The sequence below is a fragment of the Moschus berezovskii genome, chromosome 23 (genome assembly GCF_049115385.1).
Source record: "Moschus berezovskii isolate FMDL1 chromosome 23, NW_MosBer_1.0, whole genome shotgun sequence".
Classification (NCBI taxonomy): Eukaryota; Metazoa; Chordata; class Mammalia; order Artiodactyla; family Moschidae; genus Moschus; species Moschus berezovskii.
The window spans coordinates 39,993,712-40,019,312 of record NC_142482.1 but is presented as its reverse complement, the minus strand read 5'-3'; the positions used below and the strand labels follow the sequence as shown (position 1 = coordinate 40,019,312).

At 44.8% G+C, this 25,601-nt stretch overlaps 2 protein-coding genes across 6 annotated transcripts in view; one reads left to right on the top strand and one right to left on the bottom strand.

Moving 5' to 3' along the window:
* Positions 1–11,312: 11,312 nt before the first annotated feature.
* ZFP57 (ZFP57 zinc finger protein) overlaps positions 11,313–25,601 on the bottom strand; it is a 35,793-nt gene continuing 21,504 nt past the window's right edge. For 4 of the 5 annotated variants that reach the window (XM_055405938.2, XM_055405942.2, XM_055405941.2 and 1 more), the window contains one exon: positions 11,313–24,960. In XM_055405938.2, the coding sequence (XP_055261913.2) occupies positions 23,684–24,960 (1,277 nt within the window). In that variant the 3' untranslated portion in view covers positions 11,313–23,683. The remainder of the gene's footprint in view (positions 24,961–25,601) is intronic. The other variant, XR_008683234.2, reaches the window with a different exon arrangement.
* On the top strand, positions 12,929–22,216 carry MOG (myelin oligodendrocyte glycoprotein). The gene is made up of 6 exons (XM_055406418.2): positions 12,929–13,013; positions 14,120–14,467; positions 18,507–18,620; positions 19,876–19,896; positions 20,224–20,244; positions 21,915–22,216. The coding sequence occupies exons 1-6, from the start codon at positions 12,929–12,931 to the stop codon at positions 22,214–22,216; spliced, it is 891 nt and encodes a 296-aa protein (XP_055262393.2).

Here is a 25,601-nt window from a genome sequence, read left to right as displayed (position 1 = left end):
ATGAACTCCCCAAGGTCACACAGCCAATAAATAGCACAGCTGGGAGACAAATCCAAGCCTTAGGTCCTTCCTTCTCTCACTCGCCATGCTCCAACAATGCTGACCTGATTGCATTTTTTGTGTGCTTAGTCGTTCAGTCATGTCTGACTTTTTGTGACCCCATGAGCTGTAGCTCCTCTGTCCTTTGGGATTCTCTAGGCAAGAAAACTGGAGTGGTTGCCATGCACTCCTCCAGGGGATCTTCCCAATCCAGGGATCGAACCGAGGCCTGCTGCAGGGCAGGCAGATTCTTTATCGTCTGAGCCACCAGGGAAGCCTAAGAACACTGGAGTACATAGCCTATCCATTCTCCAGGGGATCCTCCTGACCCAGAAATCAAATCAGAGTCTCCTGCATTGAAGGCAATCATTTATCAGCTGAGCTACCAGGGAAGTCCTCTTCATGATCTCTGTTGTTTGTCGAAGACCTTGGAGGTATTGGTGAAATAGGCACTTTCTTCCATGGGCCGTAATGGTGACACACCCTCCATACATGTAGGTCTTTCCATCCTGTGAGTTACAGGATCACAATAATAGCATTTAGTGTATTATTAACAGTTTGGGGCTGTGTGATTTACTTAGACTGTCTCACTTGCTCCTTATAACATTCTCTGGTATAGATATCATTTCCGTTTTTATAAGCTGGGAAAATGAGAAGCAAGTGAATTTAATAACCTGCCCAGTGTCTCACACATAATAAGCTGAGACCAGAAAATCTGTTTATCTGACTCCAAAGACCCTGCTCAGCCTGATGATCAGCTGTGAGAGGTATTTTGAAAGCACCCAGGGGTCTGACTCCCTGGGAGTCCTCTGTGTATCAGCCATGCTGTTGTGGATGGAACCATTGGGGCAAACATTACATGAGTAAGATTTCTGTTAGGAGTAGATTCACCCACGCCTAGATAGAGCCAGGGGATTGGCAGGAACATAGGCAGGGTCCCTCTTCAGGAAGACTTCTCCAGTATTTTCTGAGATGTTTCCTTTTAGCTATGGGCTTCCTAGATGGCTCAGCAGTAAAGAATCCACCTGCCAATGTGGTCGACAAAGGTTCTATCCCTGGTTCAGGAAGATCCCCTGGAGAAGGAAATGGCAACCCATTCCAGTATTCTTGCCTGGGACAGAGGACTGTCCATGGGACAATCCATGCACACAACTCAGCAACTAAACTTGTAGTGATATCTCTCCTTAGTTGCCTTATTTGAAGTTGCTGTTGTTATGCGGTCCATGGTGCTGGGATGCCCATACCCTTCCTTTAGTGTCCAGTAGGTGCATAGCCCATCCTAGTTGGACTAGTAAACTGAAGCTTCCTCACCAGTATTAAGCCTGGCAGGATCTCTGCTCATTTCCCATCACCCTCGAATTTCCTCTAATGGCATTTTAGGTATAGTTTCTGGTGCATGTATAAGTTTTCAACCACATGGCAGAAAACATGGTGGTCCATGTACTATGCTAGTACGGTAAGATGTTACTGGGGAACTGGTCCTTCTGCCCTTTCTGCTGCTCTTAAGGAAGGTGCACTTCCAAAGATCAGTCTTCTTGGTCTTATTCTAGGATGCTGCTGTGAAATAGGGACAAAGGTGGAGATCTTCTCTCTGTATCTGGAGCACATTTTTATTCTGTCTCTTTAATTACAAGTAGGACAGAGGAAGGGGACAAATAAAAAGCAGAAGGAGACCCAGTGGACCTTGGGAAAAGGGCTGGTGACCCTGTTGTCCCCAGTTGCTGTCAAGCAGCCGGCAGGCAAGACAGGGCATCTTGTTTCATCCTCCTCTTGTGTTCACTGTCCTAAATCTGAGAACAGTCACCCTTTGAAGTCTCCCTCCCTAAACCCAAACCAACTGAAGCCATTGTGGGGAAACTTTTAAATAGCAAGTATCCCAGAATTTCCTACCCTCTTACCAACATGTTGCCGAGGGGACTGGGGGTAATGGTGTAGCTGCTACTCTAGGGGTCAGTGAGGAAAGAGCACAAGCTAAACAGTAAATTAATGTGGAGGGAGGGGTGGGGATGTACTGGTTGGAAGGAGGATGAAATGGCTCAAGAGAGAAGCACAACTAGGATGGGCTGCGCACCTACAACCTATTTTTTTTTGTGGGGGGGCCACCCGCTTGGCACGTGAGATCTTAGTTCCCCCACCAGGGATTGAACCTGCACTGCCTGCATTGGAAGGGTGGTGTCTTAACCGCTGAACCACCCGGGAAGTCCCCGACCATTTCTCCTGATTTTAACTCCTAAGTAATTTCCTCCTGTGGGCACTGAGAGGTCATGAAATCTCCAAAGTCTATCTGGGAGTTACTGCAGCCTTAGGTTGCATGTGGTGGTGGTGGTTGTTTCTGATTTGGGGGGTTTTTGTTTTTTTTTCAGGAAATTGGTTTACTTTTATTTGTGGGGAGGCAGGGCAGCAGATATATCTTTCTTCAGGTGAGCTCAAAAAAATGTTAGAAATAGAACTGATTTATTGCAAAAATATTTAGAATAGAATAAATTTAGACTTCAGATTTATCTAATAAAGTATGAATTGTTCAATTTACATGATCATAGTTTACAAGAACATTTTTATTCCATATTGTGAGGTACACTTATGTATTTTGTTTATTTATACATCATCTTTTTTCACATGTATTTTTTTGGTGGAGAAGAACAAAAAGAGAGTCAAGTGTTATGCTTCTTTGCTTGGAGGAGAAAGAAGTAAGACTTGAAATATAAGATATGTCACGTCTGTACTTTTCTCAGTTATGAGACAGCTTCACAGGCAATATCATTTAGGGAATTATTTTAGATGAGGGAAAGGCAGCAAAATGTAAGTAAAAGAGAAAAGAATTTGAAGTGAAAAAAGAAAAACCAACCTGGAATCAAAGAATTGGATCGGCCAGCAGCAGCACCCTAGCAAACAGCACCCGATATGAACAAGTGACCTGACGTCACTGATCCCTGGTTTCTAACTATAAATGGAAGAAAAATTCTACCCTCACTCGTTTGCTTTGCTAAATAATTATGAGGTTCAAACAACATAAAGCACTCTATACGATTGAAACCCTGACACAGTGTAAGTAAGTGTTACTATAGGACGATCCAGGCCTCAAAGAGACAGGGAGACCAAGAAAATGAATGTTTGCCTATAAAGTAACAAATGTAGGAGGCACTCATAGATGGGGAAAAATGGAAACAGAGGCAGATTTTCTTCTTGGGCTCCAAAATCACTGCTGACATTGACTGCAGCCATGATATTAAAAGACCCTTGCTCCTTGGAGGAAAAGCTATGACAAACCTAAACAGCGTATTAAAAAGAAGAGATATCACTTTTCTGACAAAGGTCTGCATAGCACAAAGCTCAGGTTTTTCCAGTAGTCATGTATGGATGTGAGAGCTGGACCAAAAAGGCTGAGTGCTGAAGAATTAATGCTTTCGAATTGTGGTGTTGGAGAAGACTCTTGAGAGTCCCTTGGATGGCAAGGAGATCAAACCAGTCAATCCTAAAGGAAATCAACCCTGGAAGCTCCAATACTTTGGCCACCTGTTGCGAAGAGCTGACTCACTGGAAAAAACCTTGATTTGGGGAACGATTGAAAGCAGGAGGAGAAGGGGGCAAAGAGGATAAGATGGTTGGACGGCATCACCAACTCAATGGACATGAGTTTGAGCAAGCTCCGGGAGATAGTGAAGGAGAGGGAAGCCTGTTGTGCTAGTCCATGGGGTCACAAAGAATCTGAAATGGCTTAGCAACTTAACAACAACAGCAACAATTCATTGAATGTTGGTGGTTAATTTAGAAACAGAAACATGGAGTCCTTCTGATTCCCCATCCCAGAAAGAATACCCTCTCACCATCCTCCACCAATAGCCATCTAGGAAGCCCCAGGATGTCTGAAGCAGCAAGCGAAGGGAAGCTGCTTCCTTTCCCTTCACAGAACCCTGAGAAGGCACTGGCCTCCTCTCAGAGTCCTTCACTCAGATTCTTAGATCTTTTACATCTCTGGATGCTGCTACTGCACTTGATCCTGGATTCACCAGGAAGTACCCAGACACCACAGCTCCAAGATATACAAATAATTGCCTAGCCTTCTGTGCCTTGCCTCATTCTCAAAATGAGGTAGTAATATATGTCTCCTGGTGGTCAAGTGAGGTAGTCCTGGATGTGAAAGTTCCTAGCCCACAGAGGCTCCCCAAAAGAGTCCCCATCCTCCACTCCTATAAGTCCCCCTGGCCTAGTCTCAGCTCAAACACCTCACAATGGGTATAGAAAAGAAGTTCTATCATGCCTTCATGATGGACAGAATTGATTTCTTATGTATTCTTTCAGAGATAGATTATGGCTATTTAAACAAATATATTTCCCCTTTTCTGATTGTGTTTGGAGAGATTGTTCTATAATAACACACAAAGGCCTTCCTCTTGTTTTATCATAGCTGAATAATATTCTGTTGGATGGCTGTCTCCATACAATCATCATTCAATGGCTGAAAATTTATTTAATCAGCTCTCTTTTAATAGACCCTAAGATGTTTATAATATCTTACAATTACAACAAAGCTGCACTGAACAATTCTGTACGTGCATCATTCTCACATGTGAGGATTTATTGGCAGAATCACTCCCTAAGAGTAGACATGGGTAAATCATGTATGAGTTTGGGAGGCGGGGTTGCCAAATATTACCAAACTACTGGCAAAGGGAGGACTTGCCAGGTGGCTCAATGGTAAAGGATCTGCCTGCCAATGCAGGAGATGCAAGAGACATTGGTTCAATTCCTGAGTCAGGACAAATCCCCTGGAGAAGGAAATGGCAACCCACTCCAGTATTCCTGCCTGGAAAATCCCATGCACAGAGGAGCCTGGCAGACTACAATCCATAGGGTCGCAAAGAGTCAGACACAACTGAAAGACTGAGCACAGAACACAGACAAAAGGGGACTCTTGCCTGAAAAAGAGGATATCATCAAGAAGTCTGCTCAGAAAAATAAAAGATTCAGAATGTTTTTCTTATCTATGTCATTGGCATTATTGTTAAGAGCCTCATAAGAAAATATTATTGTTCCATAACTATTATTGAAAGTATTACCGGTGTGTGAAGGAAACTTCATTGGCTGTAGGGTTTTTTTTTTTTTCATTTATTCAACAGATATTTGTGGAGCAAAGCACAATGCCAGGCACTCTGGGGGGGGTCACACACCTGAGAGAGATATGGTGTCAGCCTTCATAGTCCTTATGATCTACAAAAGTGATTTTAAAACTGGAATCTAGAAAGATAGCAAAATAAATCCATGCTTCAGGCTCTGGGTTTTTTTTTTTTTTCAATTTAAAAAATAAAAACAGATAATATATGTTATGAGAACTAATTAAAATATCAAGTTTCCTTATTCTGGGGTAGAATTATTCAAACCCATACACTCAAAACAATGACTAAAAGACTGGAGGAAGTTATAATTTAAAATAGGTTTGATTAATAAGAAAAAATTAATTATATACAAATTTTATGCTGTTGCTAAAAGTCATGTCTCCAAACAGAGTTCAGTTTGAGGAAAATAATAAAAAGGTATAGAAAGGGAATTAAAAGCTACAGAAATGGTAGAGAAAACTTAGTGAACCACTAGTTTCAATATCTAATTGAACCCAATAAAATATCTAAATATAAAACAAAACCTGCATATCTCCACCCCCTAACTGGAGCAGAAACATCTGGAAAAGAATGCCAGTCTGATAACCTAGAATTCAGGGTTCTAGGTCTTACCTACCCTGACAACAATCATCTGGTGACCTGGGGCCCCTCACAGCATCTCTGGTCTCAATTTCATCATCTACAAAAAGGAATAAAACTTTTATTTAATCTTCTTATGCTACATATTATTGTGAGGAACAAATATTAATACAATCATAGAAAACATTTTGAGGAGGTTAAAAAACTCCCCAAGAACGAAAATTAGTTATTTCCTCCACAATTAGCATTCAACGGTGGTATGTTACATACCACCAAGTTCTTAAATGTGAGTTCATTGATGCATTAATATTTCAGTGAGTATAAACTCTGTACAACTTTGTCAACCAACTATGGTACAATATGTCCTCCACTAAGTACTCTCACAGGGACAGACCCTGGCTGAACTTCACCCAGTGTCCCTCTAGGCTTGCTATGTGTCCAAACTCAGAGCAATAACTTAATTTGATCACTAGAGGGCCCTGGTTACAAAGCAAGCTTAAGTTCCTCCAGAAACTATTTTCACCAATTAAGGAGCCTTTCCAGGTTTGTTTGCTAAGTTTTTTTTTTTTTAATCATTACTATAAAGGCCATATGTTCACTGTGAAACTACATCAAACAGTGTATGAAATAAAAAGGAAATGTCTCATTTCCTAGCCTTGATTGGAATGCAATAGTATGTAGCCCTGATTAACCCCAGTTAAGCAGAAAACTGTGCTAAGGAAATAGAATAGCCATAATATTTCAAGACCACACTGGAAGCATAGCCATAACCAACACAAAACTACTATACCCAATGTCTATCCCACCCCACCCATAGAGACACACGTCTCCACATTCAACTCCACTCTCACTAATTTTAAGGCCCCAATCCTCTTAATAGTTTACTGTCTCCTTTCAAAATCTTTGTCCTTCTTTGAGGGAATAGCATTAACAGACTAACTGAGTTGGTTGAACTTCTGTGGTTGTTAGTAAGTCAGTAACTTGAAACAATGGTTTCAAGAAGCATATTAAAAATCCTATAGTCATGGAGAAGGAAATAGTGACGTATTCTTGCCTGGGAAATCTCATGCACAGGAGATTAACAGGCTACAGTCCATGGCATCACAAAGAGCTGGACAAAACTTAGCAACTGAACAACAACAACACACAATCAGGCAGATTGTGATTTCGGAAACTACTTCTTGATGGAAATCTGGTATAAAATGGGAGTGAAGTGACCTAGCAATATGGAATATAGAATTTTGTAAGAAATTAAAATTTATGTATAGAATAATAGTTGCAAATATTCAAACAATAAAGTCCGTGGCTAAAGGATTAAAAAAACACCTACAGTCAAATATATAAATATAACATTTTCCCTCTCCATAACGTTTTTTTCTGAGATAAAAGTGTATCTCATGACTTCACAACACCAACCACTCAGAATGCTGCTGACAATGGCAAATGAGAACCAAATTGTTCTGATTAGTCAAAATGGCTGTCCTAACGTTCATTCAACAAGAAAAGAATACATTTGAATCAACCTGATTGATTAACAAACCTAGATATCAGTCTTCTCAACTGGCACTTGAAGGATTCTTGAGCAGCTGGGTGCTGTGGGTTCAGAGCATCAACATCCCTTGGGATAAACACAGAGATGGATTGCCACTGGTGGGAAAAAATGTCTTCCTTTCCTGGAGCAGGAGGGAAGATGACATAAGGAGAAAGACTTGGGTCCTGTGCCTGTGAAAGTCTTGGAAGCTGTGGAAGTGGAGGCTGGGAATAACATATATATACAGACTGCACTGGGTCTTCATTGCAGTAAGTGGGCTTCTCTTGTTATTGAGCTCGGGCTTTAGTTGTGGTGGTTAGGCTTAGTTGCCCCACAGCATGTGGGATCTTACTTCTCCGACCAGAGATCAAATCCTCATCCCCTGTGTTGGAAGGTGAATTCGTAACTACTAGACCACCAGGGAAGTCCCAGGGATAATATTAAGGGAATGCAAAGGTGAGGGGGAAGGGCGAGGAGATCCTGGCTCCAGGTAAGCCACATTTGGCCCCTGAAAAGCAACCAAAGCCATTTATCATGGGTCATCCCTACCCCTCAAAATAGTTCCCTCCAGGCAAGCAGACACCCAAAGTTCCTCATCACACAAAGTCCTTAATCCAAGATTCAAGATCAAAAGTCAAAAATACTAACCTCTGAGTTAACAAGATGGTATGATCATAGACCAAGTAAAAGTGTAAATATTGATCGAAAGGGATTACAATGCAAGAAGGTGCCTGAAGGCAGAACCCACAGCCTGAAAGAGAGGAGACTACAGAGGCTGGGGATCTGAAGGTGAAAATTTCAGTTTTTCATTTATTCTTTACACAACCATATTCTATTATGTATCCCCCCTTCTTCCAGCCTAGGAGGATACAGGGAAAACAAGATAGAGTCCTGCTATCATGGCCAGACTTTCTATGCCCAGGCAGGCCCTGCACGAAAGGCGTTATTATGGCCTTTGAGAGCCAGACACAGACCTAAGTACTTACATACCTTGTCTCATTCAATCAACCCCAAAACTCCCATTTTACAGTTAAAGAAGCTGAAGTTTCTTTTTCTATCCAAGGTAACAGATTCTCCCACAGGGTAGTAAACTGAAGTCTGGCATGTTTATCAATCAGCTGCATGGAGCTGGAATTTGCACTTGAGCATCTAGGCATATATATATATATATATGAGGGGGGAGGGAGGGAGAAAGAGAGAGAAAGAGTCTGTCATATTCTGGAACAGGGATATTGAGAGTCCTGAAAAAGTTAAGAATTCCGAACAGAATTCTCTCTCCGTATCGTTTTCTCTGGTAGGTGAAAAAAGGAAAATAGACTGTCATTGCCAGCCTCTAAGATGATGGGCAAAAAGACAGTCTCTCAGCACCAAAATGGCCACGGCATTTTCCTTCGTAGGAGCAACCGCGTAGTGACAGAAGGGCCATTAGCAGGTGGGTGCTCTCAGGGACTGGGCCAGGTGCCAGAATGGCCAACTGGATCTTCCCTCTCCTGAGCTATTGGCCCCGTAACATGTAAGGGCTCCTTAATCCAGGCTGGACAAAAGCAGAGGAAAGAGACAGAGGAGGAAGTTAGGTGACCAAGGGAGGTGGGTCTAAACTGAAAGAGCAAGAAAAGCTTTGCTCGTTGGAACTGAATGTCACTGTTCGGTCCGAGGGCACCTCGCTTTTGCCTTATTCCCCGCCCCGCAAGGACACCTGGCAACCCGTTCTCTGCGCAAAAGCCAAATACGTCACCTGTTGCGAGGCAGACTGGGAGCGCCTCCTGGGCCTTCGCTAGCAAATTCTTTAGTGGGCATTGGCAAAAAGTGAAGGCATCAGGGAGGTAGGAAGGAAGTGAAGAGGAGAGGGAAAGAAAGAAGAAAATGTATATTCTCGTAAGGTCGTACAGCTACGAAAAACATCTTAGAGTTACCTAGCCTAACCTGCCATTCTAAGTAGGCTGGACGTCCAGGAATGGGATGCCAGCTCTCTCAGTCTGATGGAGAGAAGATTCTCCTTTGTATTGAATTGAACTCTAGCTCTGACTTGCACCTGTTTTACTCCAAGAGGAACCTCAGAACACCTTAACGCCTCTTCCAGGACAACTCATTGCCTTTTGTTCAAAATCAGCACAAATTCATTCCCATTTATGGGGTGGGGGGCGGGGCAGGGAGTAAGCCTAAATGCTTGATTCACCTGATTCTTAACAAGCTGAATGCTTTTCTTTTTGAAAAATGAAAATATTGGTGGTGAAATTCAGAATAATAACAAAGAAGACACAAACATGGAAGAAATATTGATAGATAAAACATAAACTTGTGGCTACAAGGACTCACTTGCTGGATACCTGCATCAGCTTGACTCAGATCAATGTACTCATTTCTTCTGTAGACCCATGAAACATTGGGCTAAATGGATAGAAATTAGATGTTTTACAGTCTATCAGTTATTGAGTCTCCTAGGAACTTGCAAACCACTTTAAGTACATGTGTGGAGAAGGAAATGGCAACCCACTCCAGTATTCTTGCCTGGAGAATCCCAGGGACGAAGGAGCCTGGTGGGCTGCCATCTGTGGGGTCGCACAGAGTCGGACACGACCGAAGCGACTTAGCAGCAGCAGCAGCATACTGTGAAAATAAGGCCACAAAAGCCGAAAGTATCCATTTCCTCCTGATATTTGTACCACTAGGGGGAGCTCCAGAAGAAAAAAATCACTGCAAGTGAGAGCAAATAACGGCACTTAGAGTGTTTACTGTGTACCATTCCCAGTTCCCGTGGGTTCCTTCCTGTAATTCTGTTACAGTCCTAATGGGACAGATGTCATTCTCCTCCACTTGCAGAGGAGAAAGCTGAGCTATAGTATATTCACATGTACAGAGTGTAAAGCTTTGTGCAGGGCAGTTTATTAAAACTGCAACTGCACATGCTCTTTGACCTAGCAACTGCACCTGTACAGAAGGCAGTGAACCAGCACAGCTGCACAGGCCCCATGATTAGGAGGGAACACTGTGTTTGGGCTTTAATGCTCTGTGTCACTTTTTTTTTTTTTGGCTGCTCTGGGTTTTAGTTGCAGCATGCAAGATCTAGTTCCCTGACAGGGACCAAACCAGGCCCCCTACATTGGGAGCATGGCGTCTTACCCACTGGGCCGCCAGGGAATTGCCCTCTGTGTCGCTATCTTGAAATTCTTAACACTTTTCTTTCAATTTGTGTTTTCTAAGTGAAGTCCAATGGGGTAATAGAACGTGTGCTGAGGGTTTGGGGCCTTGATTCAAGCTTGATCTCGCTTCTTAATCTCCCCAGGACTGGTTTTCAGATATCTTCAACTCCCCCCAGGAACCACTGCCACCCTCAGCGCCACCCAGCAGGACCCTGGCCACAGGGGAGAAGTGGAGTCAGGCATACACATGTGTTGTGCCCAGTAGAGGGGCAGGACCCTAGGAACGTGGGAAGGCCTGCGTTTACCCACCTAAGTCCCCTGATGCCTGAAGAAATGCAACCAACATTAAACAGCAAAAACGAAAACAAAGCCACTGTGACATATCAAGAGTGAAGCCATAGAGAAAGCTAGAATCTTCTTGGAAATTCCCTGGCTTTCCAGTGGCATGGACTCCAGGCTTCCACTGCGGGAGGTCCGGGTTCAACCCTAATCAGGAAACTAAGATTCCACAAGCCTCATGGTACAGGCCAAAAAAGAAAAAAAAAAAAAAACTTTTTTCTTTGTCCTGCTGAAACTTTTACAATCAGAGCCTAATATAAGGATTGACACACATCATTTCTGCTAAATATTTCTTAATTTAAGTTAATGGAATACATTTATATGTAACATAGTAGCTGGTAGCTCAGATGATAAAGAATCTGCCTGAAATACAGCAGACATGGGCTCAATCCCTGGGTTGGGAAGATCCCCTGGAGAAGGGCATGGCAACCCACTCCAGTATTCTTGCCTGAAGAATTTCATGGACAGACCATGGGGTCACCAAGAGTCAGACACTGAACAACCAAATAAACAAATAAGAATCCATTTTCAAAAGTTCAAGAGGGCTATATTATATAGTAATGTGGGATTATGCATTATTAAGTAAACATAAGCAACAGAACAGTGCATGAGATATATTTTACACATTCTCTAGAAAATAGCAGTACTGCCAGTAGGGAACATCTAGGTAAGCTCCCATTTATTGAGTGCTTACTGTCTCACATATGGATAGTGTGTTGATTAACATATGCATTAACATATTTATAGCATGTCACTTTGCATACATGACTATGTACACAGACTGTTATCAGACCTGGTGAAAGGTGTGGATCAAATGGAAACTGCTGAGGAGAGCAAGAAGCAATTGAAGAATATTTGTAAGAGCATATAACATATGCCACACAAAATTAAAGTAACAATTAACTGCTGACCGTCACGACCAGCCTGACCAACAGCACAGGGTTGTTGTTAGACACGACCCCATGCTCAGCAAACCCAGAGGCTCCTATAGCCAGATTTCTATAAATGGCAACACCACCAGCTTTGCTTCTTCTGGTGGCCCCATTCCCTTCCCTTGTCCAGAGACCATGTCATCCAAGGGACTGCTCACCACAGCTTCAGAAATCCACCCCCTTTCCAGAGATGTGACGCAGTCGAGGGCATGGAGGTAAGGGAAGTGAGCTCTTCAGAGGTAGAGTGACTTCAAATCCTAGATCCTGGGAACTTCCTTAGCTATCCGGTGGTTGGGACTCTGAGCATCCAAAGCAAGGAAAATGGATTCTTATTTGTTTATTTGGTTGTTCAGTGTCTGACTCTTTGCGACCCCATGGTCTGTTCCATGCAGGTTCCATTCCAGATCTCACTTTCCTTGTGACACAGAGGAAACCGGAGAGTGATGCGCTGGCTGGAGGATGCATCCTGGTTGCTGGTCTGTCCTCAATGTCGGTGTTGATTGATAGTCACTGACTTTGCAGATCTTATAATACTTTCTTCACGCCTGCCTCTCCAAGCGCAGGTGGCAATCAACTCATGACACTCAACTTGTGACTTTGCAAACTGTATTAATATTCTTTGGGAGGAAGAAGCTAACTAAATCCAAGCAACACATCAGAACATAAGGAAGGGCATTTAGATTTGTAGTGAGAGAGAGGGAGGTCAGACATCAAGAGGAATGAATGGCCTGGTGATGACAGTAGATGGTAGAAATAGGAAACTATGTCTAAATGTTTCTTCTTCATTTTTTAAAAAATCCAACACAGATCCCTCTCCCTTGGCTAGCGCCTGGAGATGACGGGTTGAAAAGACCTTGCAGATCACTTGGACAAGCTTCAGCCTGAGTTCCAGTGCGTGATTCATCCCAACAGGTCAGATCCTAGAAGCCCCCTGGAAGGCTGGCTGCCAGGAGGGAGTGGGGGAGGAAGGCCCAGTACCAGGCAGCCTCTGCTCCAGCTCTGAGGGGGTGGGGAAGGCAAACCCTGGTCATCCCCTGGCTCTGTAGCCCTTTTGTGTAAGTCCTGGCAGGGATGACGTGGGGCTGTGCCTGGGAGCACAGCTGTGGTTCTGCTGGGGAGGAGGCAGGGCCAGGGCAGCTCTGCCCTCCCTGATCCTCCCCTAGGACTTTTTCAGGGGTGGGGACATGCACCCCCAAGGGCGTCTCCTTGGCCTGACCCTGCTGCAGGGGCGCTCTGTCCCCACCGACAATGGAGATGGCCAGTTTATTGAGCTCCTCTCTGCCCAGCTGTCTCCCCTCCCTCCTCTTCCTCCTCTTCCAGTTGACTTCCAGCTCTGCAGGTAAGATTTCTCTTTATTCCTGCCCTGGGGAGACTCTGAGAACAGAAAGGCTAGTTCCCCGGGCTCACCTCCTTCAACAGGCATCCTCAAGTTGCCGTGCAAGTGATCTTTCCAAAACATAGATGTGCTGACATGGTTCCCCTCAGACACCTTCAGTGCCTCCCTACAGCCTTCAGAAGGGACCCCAACTCCATCATGTGCCCTTAACTCAGGGCTCTCCCTGAACTTGGTTCCTACCTATCTTTCCAGCCTTGATTCCTCACCTCTCAAACAGGGAATATCGTAACAACAACCTTTTGGAGTTGCTGTCAGGATTCAATGAGATGAAACATATAACAGGCTTAGTCACACTTGTCCCATGGTAAACCTCGATAAATGTTGAAGTGTCTTGTCACGTTTGAGAGTTTTGTTCCTCACGATCAGACACTAATAAGTTTTTACAGAGGAGCCCTGCTCTCAGAAGACACATTCCCAACCTCAAGGAGCAGCCTAACAGAGGGGGCCTATGCATGCCTTCAGGAAATCTTTGCAGGTCTAATGGAGAAAGCAGCCTCAGCTCCCAGTTGCTCCCAGTCTGACGAGGAGATACATCCCACAGATGAAAACAGACTGGGAGCATGTATGGGCAGGGTCCAGGAGCTATAGAGAGGGCTGAAGATACAGAGAAAATGAAGAAGAAAACAGCCACCTCTAGGGGATCTCAGAGAAGAATCTGGAACCAGGGTGTGAAAAAGGACAGAGAGCTGAGAAGTGATAGAGGTGGTAACAGTGAAGTGACCAAAGCAAAACCTCTAAGGGGAGAATAAGAATCAGTCTGGACAAGTCTGAACAGGAAGGCCCACAGGACCATTAAACTGAGCAATGTTTGGCCGCATTCCTAAGGGCTGGGATGGCCACTGGCTAGAATGGTCTATGCAGGGAATTCGCGGTATCTCTCCAACCAGAGACCTTTAAGAAAAACTGAGCTCTTCCCTGTCTCTGGAATTCCATTTAAAAATCAAGCTCCTTCTTCTTTCCCTGTTTGAAGCAGCCCTTCCTTCCCACGAAGGACTTGTTTGTCCAGGTTCCCTTTGACGCTCCATTTCTTTTTTTGGTGTCTTGGACAGGACAGTTCAGAGTAATAGGACCAGGGCACCCCATCCGGGCGCTGGTGGGGGATGAAGTGGAATTGCCCTGTCGCATATCTCCAGGAAAGAACGCTACAGGCATGGAGGTGGGATGGTATCGGCCCCCCTTCTCCAGGGTGGTTCATCTCTACCGAAATGGCAAGGACCAAGACGAAGAGCAGGCACCTGAATACCGGGGCCGCACGCAGCTGCTAAAAGAGACCATTGGGGAGGGGAAGGTGACCCTCAGGATTCGGAATGTGAGGTTCTCGGATGAAGGAGGTTTTACCTGCTTCTTCCGAGATCACTCTTACCAAGAGGAGGCAGCGATGGAATTGAAAGTGGAAGGTGAGTCGTGCGTGTATCAGTAGGTATCATCTGTTCGATGGCCGAGACCTTCCTCTGAGCCTCTGGCCATTCTCTCAGCTGAGATGAGATCCTTCAACCCAAACAGCTCGCTTCTGGGAATTAACTTCATAGAGATACACACATCAGTATGTGGGAATTCATATGCCTGCAATGTCTGCTACATCATTATTCTACATGAGAAAGAAGCCAGAATAAGAGTCCATACCCAAGAGTAGGGAGTGACTGAGTAAACACGGTTATCCATATAGTGAATATCATGGAGCCATGTACAAAATTGCTTTAGGGCCATACTAGACAGCCCGGAGGCATTTCACAAGGTATTGTTGGATGATAAAAGACAGCTACAGAATATAGGGAACAGGACAAAATCTTATGTTTTATATCAGAGAAACATAAAAAGACATCGGTAAGAAAGTTAATATGGCTCACTTTGGGGGAAAGAAGGGAGGATAGGGTGTGATCCAACTAAAAATGAAAAAGGACTGTAATTTTATCCATATATCATACTTATCCATTTATATAAACATGTATATATAATGTGTACATTTGTGGGTATGCCTAGTGAATTTTTTTTTATTTTAAATAGAAAAAAAATGATAAATGCAGGCAGCAAAATCCAGAATAATCCATTTGTGTGTTATTTTGTGCTACTTGAAGGGAATATGAATGATCTAAAAGTTAATCGAAGTATCCAAGTGGACTTTTTGCCTTCTTGTTTTGCTTTGTATTGTCTTTTTAGTTATTTGTTATGAACAAGAGCCCGATTCCTAAGGAGTCAAATTGATCAAATCGTATTATAATGAATTCCTCAGTTGATGTGTTTGTGGTGTTTTTTTAGATGAGGTACATTTTTGAAGAATATATTCCTGATAAACATAGCTGCAAGTGAGTTAAACAAGTAGAACAAATGTCTGAATATAGTCATAGAAAGAGATATTACCTATAGATTTTACCTCCATTGCTTCCTTTCTCCAGAATTTCATTGCAGTATGTTTTGTGTGATGGATGACTGAAATTTTGTTTTGTTTTATCTGTCCCTGAGGAGTTAAGATGTGTACAAGGAGGAGGAGATTTGAAAGTTAATTGCTATTTAATTGAGAATCAAAAATATTTTGAGGCTAGAGCCTCAGGTCATTCTCCTTCCCTCCTCCCCACCTGCAGCACAAACATCAGACAATTGATCACTTTTCTGTCTCAAGGGCCACTGTCGCGGTGCTGGGGCCAGAAGATGGCATTGTATGTGGGATAACAAAGCACTGTTTCTACAGAGGGATTTCAGGCATGTGAAAATAGCTTTGTGTGGCACAGAATGTTCTTCATACAGCTGTTCTCACTGGGGGATTTTTACCTGCAAGGGAGTCTAAGAGTGAGGACCTCTCCAGTTGGCTGATTTTCCTCTTTCCTGTTCAGTAACTTCCTCCTTGCTCAAAAACTGCTCCCCCAATACATTTCCCATCCCCATTCCCTCAGGAAAAAAAAACCTCCCTGGGGAGAAAGTTTTCCTTTAGGTGGATTTCCATAATCCAACCCACTTCCTCCTGTCTCATAATCTGCATGCCTAATAGTCTTTAAAAAAAAATAATAAGTATTTTATAAGGGACGACTCATCTAGCTTGTGGCTCTAGGAAGCCAAGACAAATTTAGGACCAAAATGCGCTAATATGTGATTGCCAAATTTCAGGTGTAATTGGTGGTTTAGTCACTAAGTTGTGTCCAACTCTTGCAATCCCGTGGACTGTAGCCTGTCAGGCTCCTCTGTCCATGGGATTCTCAGTGTAATTACCTCCCCTTTTTCTCTAAAGAGTTTCTAATCTCACTTCCCAACTTTATATTTTTCTTGTCACTTTTATGATGTTATTACTAGTTGTCTCTAAACCTTTCCTTAAACTCTTCATTATGAAACTGTAAAATACTTCCAGGAGTAGAGAGATTATTATGAGCCTCCCAGTTCTCATCGCCTGACTGCAGCAGTTATGAACCAGGGACAGACAACCTGTTTCACTCAACCACACTCATCAACTTCCTCCCCAGTTGAATTACTCAGGCAAATCCTAGACAGCATTATCATGTCATTTGCGAAATCCTCAAGAATGTCCGTCTCAAACAGAAAAGCTCATCAAACAAAACAAAATCATAACCAAAATATTAGTTACATCTTTAAACTTTAACAAAAATTCTTATTAATACCCCATCTGTGTTCACATTTTTCTGATTATTTTATAATATTTACAGTTTTGCAGTTGGTTTGCTTGAATCCAATCCAAACAAGATCCACAGGTAGGTATTCACCCTGTAGAGTTTTCCACGATTTCATTCGCATGTTGTTCAACATGGTGTTCCATACCCTTTATTTCCTGTGAACTCATCAATTAGAATATGCACCATCAGTTTCAGATACATTTGATTTGTTTTGTCAGGCATATTTCGTAGGTGATGCTATATACTTCACACCACTTTACATCAGAAGTCTCACAATGTTTGCTTTTCTTTCATTTTGTGATTCTAACCCTTCGTTAAAATATAAAAGGTGTACAAAGAAAGGAACTAAAGTATGTAATTGCTAAATCATGTTGCTCCAGGTTACTTCCGATAAGAACTTTGAAAGCAGAGCTGACTGTGTTTTCTCCTGGGGGACACAGTAACAGAGAAGAACCTGAAACTGCAGCTTGAAGGGTGGTATTTTTGCCTAAGAAACCAGTTTGAGAAGGGGTCAAACAGACGCCTTCTCAAAAACCAGTTTGAGGTTTTTTGCTGTGACTTAATGGACATGAGTTTGAGTGAACTCCGGGAGTTGGTGATGGACAGGGAGGCCTGGCTTGCTGTGATTCATGCGGTCGCAGAGAGTCGGACACGACTGAGCGACTGAACTGAACTGAATGCCTACCCTGAAGTCAGTATCTTTATTTAGCCCCCTAAGTGAGTAAGTGAAAGTCGCTCAGTCCTGTCGGACTCTTTGCAACCCAATGGACTATACAATCCATGGAGTTCTCCAGGCCAGAATACTGGAATGGGTTGCCATTTCATTCTCCAGGGGATCTTCCCGACCCAGGGATCGAACCCAAGTCTCCCGCATTGCAGGCAGACGCTTTAACCTCTGAGCCACCAGGGAAGCAGCACAGAATAAAATGAAAAGCGCAGTCCCTGCACTCTGAGACGACACCGGGAGAGCTTTGAGGCACTGAAGGACAGACTCTAAAATGGGCACTAGATGGCACCAGAAAGGCAATGGTTACCTCCTCTCTCTTTACCCTTTCCAGTCCATATCTGCCAAATCCACAGATTTCACTTTCTCAAAATCTGCAGAACAGAGGTTCTGAACTTTTCTTTGTGTCATGCACCCTTCTGTTGGACTGATAAAGTTGACGGACCCCTTCTCAGAAGGATATTTGAAACGAATACATGTACTAAAATAGTTATCAAAATTGTGTTGCTCCATGTTCTTTTAAATAAGATATGGGGTGGCCCTGATCAGAGAACATAGGTGATATTTTGAGATTTCTGCACCAACTGTGATATGAAAATAGCTGGGCGTTTTAGGGATGACAAAGTCTCAGGTTCTGTTCATATTGTGTCAGAGTGTTACGTACAAACATAATTGAAAGAAACACTACATTTTAGTTTAAAAGTTACTAAAAAGACTTTTTTTTCCTGTTTAAGTTCACCTCAATTTCCTCCACTGTCCTAGCTCAGGCTCACGTTTTTCCCTTTCACTATTATCATAGCCTCTTAACTGACTCCCCACCCCCTTCTCCCATCCTGCAGTCAGTGTGTCAGATCTTGTTACTCCTTATCATGGAATCCTTCAGAGTACCCCCGTGACCTAAGGGTCAGATCTGAGTCCCTAAACTCCCCAAGACTTGCCCAATATATAGACTCCTGTCATTCTAAACTACCGGCCCTGCCTGGAAACAACCACTTTTCCTTTAAGCCTAAGCTCAGATGTCAGTTCTGAGTCACCTTTGGGCGCTATGCTGGGTGTTGAGGATGAGCACTGGGCCGCCCTGGTTCTGCCTTTCAGATCCCTTCTACTGGATCAACCCCGGCGTGCTGGTGCTCATCGCGGTCCTGCCAGTGCTCCTCCTACAGATCACCGTGGGCCTCGTCTTCCTGTGCCTGCAGCGCAGACTCCGAGGTACAGGCTGGAGGGTGGCTGGCCGGGGGACCGTCCCTGAAGTGCCTGTCCTCTTGGAGCTTGGTCAGCTGATATCTATTTTTGAGGGACTTCTGGGTTCAGAACTCCATAATGACAACTTTTATATCTTGCTGAATATAAATATCATTTGGGCAACAAGACCTTCAGCTTCCATAAGAGGTAGGGCTGACATGCAATAACCCCATTTGACATAGGAGGCAACCGAGGCCTGGAGCAGTTCAGAGATTTACTCAAGCTGGTACAGCTTGTAAGTTGCAAAGCTCAAACTGAAACCCCAATTTTTCTGGCCCCTGTACCATACACAGCAGCTCATCCTTCTGGGACAGCGTCAGCTTCAGAATTTGGCAGGTCTGTGTTATTAGGTTTAAGCAAAGATACTGTAAGTAAAAGTCCCTACCACATAGTAGGCATTTCTCCTTCTCCATCCAACACCGAGGACTGGGGTCCAGCTGTCTGAAGCTGCCTCTTGTGCCCAAGAGCATTCCTGTCAACACTTCTCCCCTCCACCAAGTGTTCTCAAAGCCAAAGCCTATAGGGCCTCCTTCCCCTTCCCCTTCCTCTTCCTAAGAGGCTAAAGCAGCAAGGACAGTTTGGAGTATATGAAGGGGTGATATTGGTGGGGTCTTCTCTCCCCATGACCTCATCCCAGATACTCAGTAACCTCTTTACCCACATGGCTGAGGAGAAAGGACCTGATTAGTGGAATTGGGCAGCCTGGGTTTGGGTCCAGCTCAGTGACCAGAACCCTCCTCCAAGTCTGTTGCCGAGTCTGTCAGGCAGATAACACCCTCCCTCCTAGAAGGTAGGGGACAGTGTTATGTAAAGTGCCTAATACAGAGCCGGTCACAAAGCAGCTGCTCAACTAAATGTTTAGTTCCTTCTTTCCTCCTACAGATGGGAAGTGGCTTTAGATTAACAAATTGACAACCCAGCAGGGTGGAGTGCCCGTGTGACCCCAGAACCAGCAGGAAAAGGAGCAGAGAGCAGTGGGGGAGGTAATGGTTGGTTTGGAGTGTTGGTGGACATTGCTGTCTACCGAGGTTTTCCACTTTCTTTAACCCAGGAATAGCCAAAGAACGAGCCTGAAGCCCGGGATTCAAATCTGGTTCTCACTCTAAGGATGCTCCCAGGCTGCTGAGAAAAGAGCCTGCACAAAGGCCCAGGGCAGTGGGTGTGGAGGGGCCCCATCTACTGCCTACTGTAGAATTAACAATGTTGCTTTTTTCTATTTTAGGAAAACTCTGGGCTGAGATAGGTGAGTTCCAGGCACCTTCCCTCCCCAAACCTTCCTCATAACTGAAATGGTCATTTTCTCTGAGCATCTCTGCCTCTGCCCTGACACCCTGTGCTCCTTGGAGCAGGAACTTCACTATTTAAAACTCCTAAAACCAGTCGTACAGTTTCATTCCTCTTCCCTGCCTTCAGGGAAAGCAGAAGTAAAATCCTACAGCTTCCCTTCCTCCATCGTCGTGCACCACTTACAACTACAAACAATTGAAAGTGATTAAATAACAAAGGTTCAGAGGAGAAAGGATCATTGCGAGTGCACTGCTAAGTTCCTTTGCATCTTTTCTTCTTTCAGAGAATCTCCACCGGACTTTTGGTAAGTTCTGGGACACCCAGCCCCCCAGGTCAGCTTGGTGTTTCACTCGACTCGTCACCTGGGGACGAAACGACCCCCGGCTCCCGGTTGGTTTTCTCCCTCTCTTGTTCTTTCTTTGAATGTCATCCTCTGCATCTAGGATTGGTTAGATAATAGCATTATTAATTAATAACACTTAGAGCTTCCCAGGTGGCTCGGTGATAAAGAATCTGCATGCAATGCAGGAGACGTGGGTTTGATCCTTAGATCAGCAAGATCGCTAGAGGAGGAAATAACAACTCACTTCAGTATTCTTGCCTGGAAAACCCCACAGAGGGACCAGGCAGGCTACAGTCCATGGGTCGGAAAGAGTTGGACATGACTGAGCACACAAGCACACACTTTCATGTGTGGTACTATAACTAACAGCTTTCCAATGTTAACTCATTCTAGGAATTACAAATACTTTATGTACATGATTTATTTTTTCTTCAGGAATTACAAAGGAGAGATAAACAGAGCCTTTGCACATCAATTTGATGTCTAGCTGGGGAAGTGATACATACACATCAATTAACTGGCGGAATGAAAGTACATATACATCATTGACAAATCACGAGGAAAAATGAGTTCTCATGAGTACAGAATAAGTACCTGACTCCTCAGGGAAGACTTAGTGGAGGAAGTGAAGACACCCCCCTCACAGAATGTTGGCCTGGACTTCCCTGCAGTCCACTGCAGAAGACTCTGTACTTCCACTGTAGGGGGTATGGGTTTGATCCCTGGTGGGAGAACTAAGATCCTGCATGCCACACAGCAGGGGAAAGAAAAAAAAAAGGTTGTCCCAAGGACGTGGTTTCTGTCCTTTTTGTTCACTGCAGATCATCTAGCACCTAAGGACAATGCCTACAACAGAAGGGCATGCAAATACTTGTTGAGTGGATGTTGCAGAAATTTTAATATGGTCCCTGCCCTGAGCAGCCTTCCCCAACAGCCTTTGCTTCTGAAGGCTGGAGGTATCCTTGGCATTTAATCAGCGTGTAGAAAAAAAACACACACAGTCTCCAACTCAATGGGGAGGACCAAGATCTTTGTTTTACAGGATTCAAATAACAAAGGTCTTAACTCTGTACTCTTCAACAGTCTGGTGAAGCCTCATGAATCTCTCCCTTCCCAGAATGTTTTGAAATGTACACATAAAATACAACACATATGATTACAAAGAAAACCATTGTTTTGAAAGTTATCAAAATATAAACAAATTTGTGATTAAAGTAACCAATGTTTCTTTAAATAACAAAACTATAGATTAAATAATAAAATGTAGTGGCAAGTCTAACAACCTGTTATTTCAAAATATTGATAAACAGTATTTTGAGACTTAAGAAACAACTCTGATGGGAATGCTGTTTTCTTTGGTGATAAAGTCACAGGTATCACTGATAACTGATTTGTTACCTACAGTCCTTTTTCAGGAAGAAAAAGCTAAATTCAGTTCGAAGTTAGTGAAAATAAAAATGTAGTGCTTTTCTCATGCAAATTCATGAACTCCCTGAATTCCACCCAAACTATTTTGGGACCCAGGTTAAGAACCCCCAATCCCAAAGAAATGCAATAATAAATGAAGGGGATGGGTGGACACAAGGGGGGAACACATGTTAATCCTGTTTGTTTTGTGGCAAATAATTCAGATCCCCACTTCCTGATGGTGCCCTGCTGGAAGATCACCCTCTTTGTCATCGTGCCAGTTCTCGGACCCCTGGTGGCCTTGATCATCTGCTATAACTGGCTACACCGCAGACTGGCAGGTGCAGTGCTGGGGCAGCAGATGGGACCACTGAGCTGGAGGGATCAAGCCAGCCCTGAATGGGAAACAAAAAGAGGGTGGATGGGAGCAGAGCTCAAGATTCAGAGCACAGAATGTCCTTCCTGCTCTATCCACATGGCCAACCCCAGGCTCCTCAGAGAATCCAAGAAGCGAACCACTAATTGAGATCTGAGGGGGTCTCTTAGTGGAAGGGGGGAGGGGCGTGGCTACAAAGTCCACAGGGAGGATGTGGGAGGAGCCAGTCATCTTCCGCTCATCACCTGTTTCTCTTTGGTTTCAGGGCAATTTCTTGAAGAGCTAAGTAAGTTTTCTTCACTTTCTTAAAAGCTGAGAGCAAAAGAGAGAGCAGCAGCAAGGGGAAGAGGGGGCTACTGAGGGATCAAAATCCAAGAGGAAAGGAAGGGGCCGGCAAGCCTGGCAGAGGGATGTCACCTCCTGGGGGGTGGGAGCTGAATGCGCTCTAATCTGCCCCAGCTATGAGCCCCACTACCAGGAATCCCACTCCAACTGCCTCCTTTCCCATTCGTTCATTCACTCCCTACAGCAGCTGCCCTGGGCCTCACCTCTGGTGCTGGGTGGCTCCTCAGGGTCTTTCTTCTCTCTGGTTTAACAGTTCCTTAACAGGAACTGTTGACAGCTTTTTCAAGTTGTTTTCTCCTCCTTCTAGGAAACCCCTTCTGAAGGATACCACATCTTGGCTGGGATGGAGAAGAGCCTGGCTGGTCCAAGGATCAGTCCTGGGGATGTCACATCCATTGAGTTGCACATTCACTGGCCTCCCTCTTCATTGTGGGGACATTGCAATCTGCACTTCCAGGAATGCTCTGAATTCCAAACAGGATCGACTTCTCTTCTGTCATTACCTTGTCTGTCCCTTTCCCCAGCTCCTTCCTTCCATTCTGCTCCTTGGTCTGTCTTCTACCTGGAAGTCCTCTCTGGCTACAGCCAGGCAGGTGTTCTTCTGTCTGTCAGAGGATACCTGTGCTGCAGAGTAACACAGACAAGAGGGTCTCTGCCATGAAATGGAGACCAGGAAACTCCTCGTTGCAAATTACAACATATCAGCTTTGCAAATGGTGGTCATTTCTTCCAAGATCTCAGCCCTGGTAAGCAGAGCTGAGGGGTGTGAAGGGTTGAAGAGAAGGTGCAGGAAAAGTCCACAATATCCAAGAGAAAGCCAAGTGACCTGCAGAGTGAGGACCTGGGGAGAAACCCACGGAGTGCTGGCCAGAGCTCCATCTTGCCTGGGCGGCTCAACGAGGAGCCAGGGGAGCAAGGGATGAGAACGGACCAACAAGCCTGCTTTTAAACACCTCCCTTCTGCTTCCACATCCCGTCCAGATGGGCCCCTCAGACGTTCCCTTCTCTCGTCCTTTCCCTCCCATCTTCATACCTATTGGAGATCCACTGTCTTTTTGAACAATTACTACTTGATGGTCTATCAGACACAAAAAAACAAGCTAGGTGCTAATTAATAACAATACAAGTTTCCAAGTGCCACTTCTTGTCCCCTTTCCTTTCTGTATTTCCTCCACTATCCCTTCACCTCTCTTTCTCTATCCCAGTCTCCTTACCCTGGAGGTCATTCCTCTGGAAAACCAAACAGAGAAAGACCTTGGGCGGACAGGCCATTCATTTCCCTTCCAAGACCTTCACTGCCTTGTCTGTTTGCTTTCTTCTGCATGCCTTTTCCTCTCCCTTCCTCCCCTTCCCTGAGGGTCCAGAAGAAAGATCCATTTCCTTCCCCACCACAGCAGAGGCATTGGGAAAGAAGCCAAGCCACTGACCCAGGATGGCCCAGCACTTATGGGGACTGCCCAGAAACAGCCCCTTGCTTCTGTAGCCCCCCCAGTGACCCAAAAGGTCCTCTTTCTCCCCAAAGCAGACGTCGCAGATAGGGCAACAGTAGACCCTCTGCTTCCAGTGAGTCTGCTGGTGCCGGATCAGCCCAGAGAATAAAGTGAAGGACTTGCCACAGTGGAAGCAGCGGTTGGACTGCTCTGTGAAGTGGACCTTCTGATGACTGGAGAGACGGGTTTTCTTGCTAAAAGTCAAGGGACAATGAGGGCAAGAGAAGACCTTGAGTCTTGAAGGCTTCTCTGGGTGAGAGTTGGACTTAGTGTTCAGGCGAGTGGCTTGCATGTTGGCTGCCAGGGTCCTGGTCACAGGCTCTGGGGCTGGGGTCCTGGTCACAGGCTCTGGGGCCGTAATAACTGGGGCCTGAGCTCTCACAGTGATTACCGGGTTCTTGGTGGCAGGTGCCTGGTTCCTGTCTATTGACGGCTGGGGCTGAGTCTTGGGACCCTTGGTTTTAATTGTGGGTCCTTGGGTCCCAGGCACTGGTGCATGGTTCCCTGTTGCCAGCCCCTGTAATCCAGCTCTGGTATCCGGAGTCCTCACAATATGCTTCTGGTTTCCAGCCCCCAGCTTCTGGCCTTGGTGTGTCTTCTGGTGGCGTTTGAGCTCAGACTGGTCCCGGAAGCACTTCCCACAGAAGGGGCATGCATGGGGCCGGTAGCCCAGATGGACACGGCGGTGACGGCTCAGTCCAGAAGCATCGCAGTAGGTCTTGCCACAGAGCGAGCATCGGAAGGGCCTCTCCCTGAGCTGCTTGCGCCGGCCAGAGCTGAGGTCCTTGGGGTTCTGGAAGGATTTCCCACACTGGGCACTGTTGTGAACTAGCTGGTGGTTGTAGAGGCTGGAGCGCTTGCTGAAGCACTTGCCACAGGTGTGACAGGTAAAGGCCGGCCGAGCCCAGGATTCTGGCAATGCTGGCGTCTTGTCTGGGGACCCAGCTGGAGGAGAGGTTGGGCCTGAGCCTCTGTGAGCAAGGGAGGCCTTCTTGTCATCAACAGTCCCTTCATCTCCCAAACTCTGACTCTGTTCTTGGCATTCCTCCTTCTTGCCTCCTGGAGGGAATGAGGGAAGAATGACGGGATTCATCATGACAACCCTGACACAGCTCTCTGTTCAGTCTACACTGCTTCCTCTCCCACCCGACATTCACCCTCACTCTTACACCTCAGAGACAAGAGATAAGAATAAACTTTTGGGTTTTCAAATTAAAAGCAAATAAAAATGTAACTGGAATCTTTCAACAATATCAGAGATCAAAATTTTAACCACATTTCTTGAAATCCATTTCTTTTCATTTTCTTTTTTCAATAACTGAAGTGTAGTTTATTTACAATGTGTGTGTTAATTCCCTTCATTTGCAATATTGATCATACTCCCAGACACCCCAGATACCCACAGGTAACCTCATAATATATCATGAGGATTCGGACACTTGGATGACCAGAGGTGCTATTAAGAATCAAGCTAAGGTGAGAAGCATAAACCAGAACGTCCCGGCAAACCAGGAGTGGGGTCAGCTCAGACTTAAATTTCTCTCAAGTCCTTATTCTACTCTCAGGAACAAGTCATCCTTAGTCCAACTCAGCATCAAGCTTATCTCCCATCACTTTCTTTTTCTCTTGGGAAGCACTTTTTAATCAAGAGGCTATCACTGCCATAAGCAACTGACATGGAATTTCTCTGTCTCTGGAAA

Coding starts and splice junctions, on each gene's coding strand:
- MOG (XM_055406418.2), top strand. CDS start 12,929: ATGGCCAGTTTATTGAGCTCCTCTCTGCCCAGCTGTCTCCCCTCCCTC. Junction 13,014..14,119: donor GTTGACTTCCAGCTCTGCAG/GTAAGATTTCTC, acceptor TGTCTTGGACAG/GACAGTTCAGAGTAATAGGA. Junction 19,897..20,223: donor AAAACTCTGGGCTGAGATAG/GTGAGTTCCAGG, acceptor TTCTTCTTTCAG/AGAATCTCCACCGGACTTTT.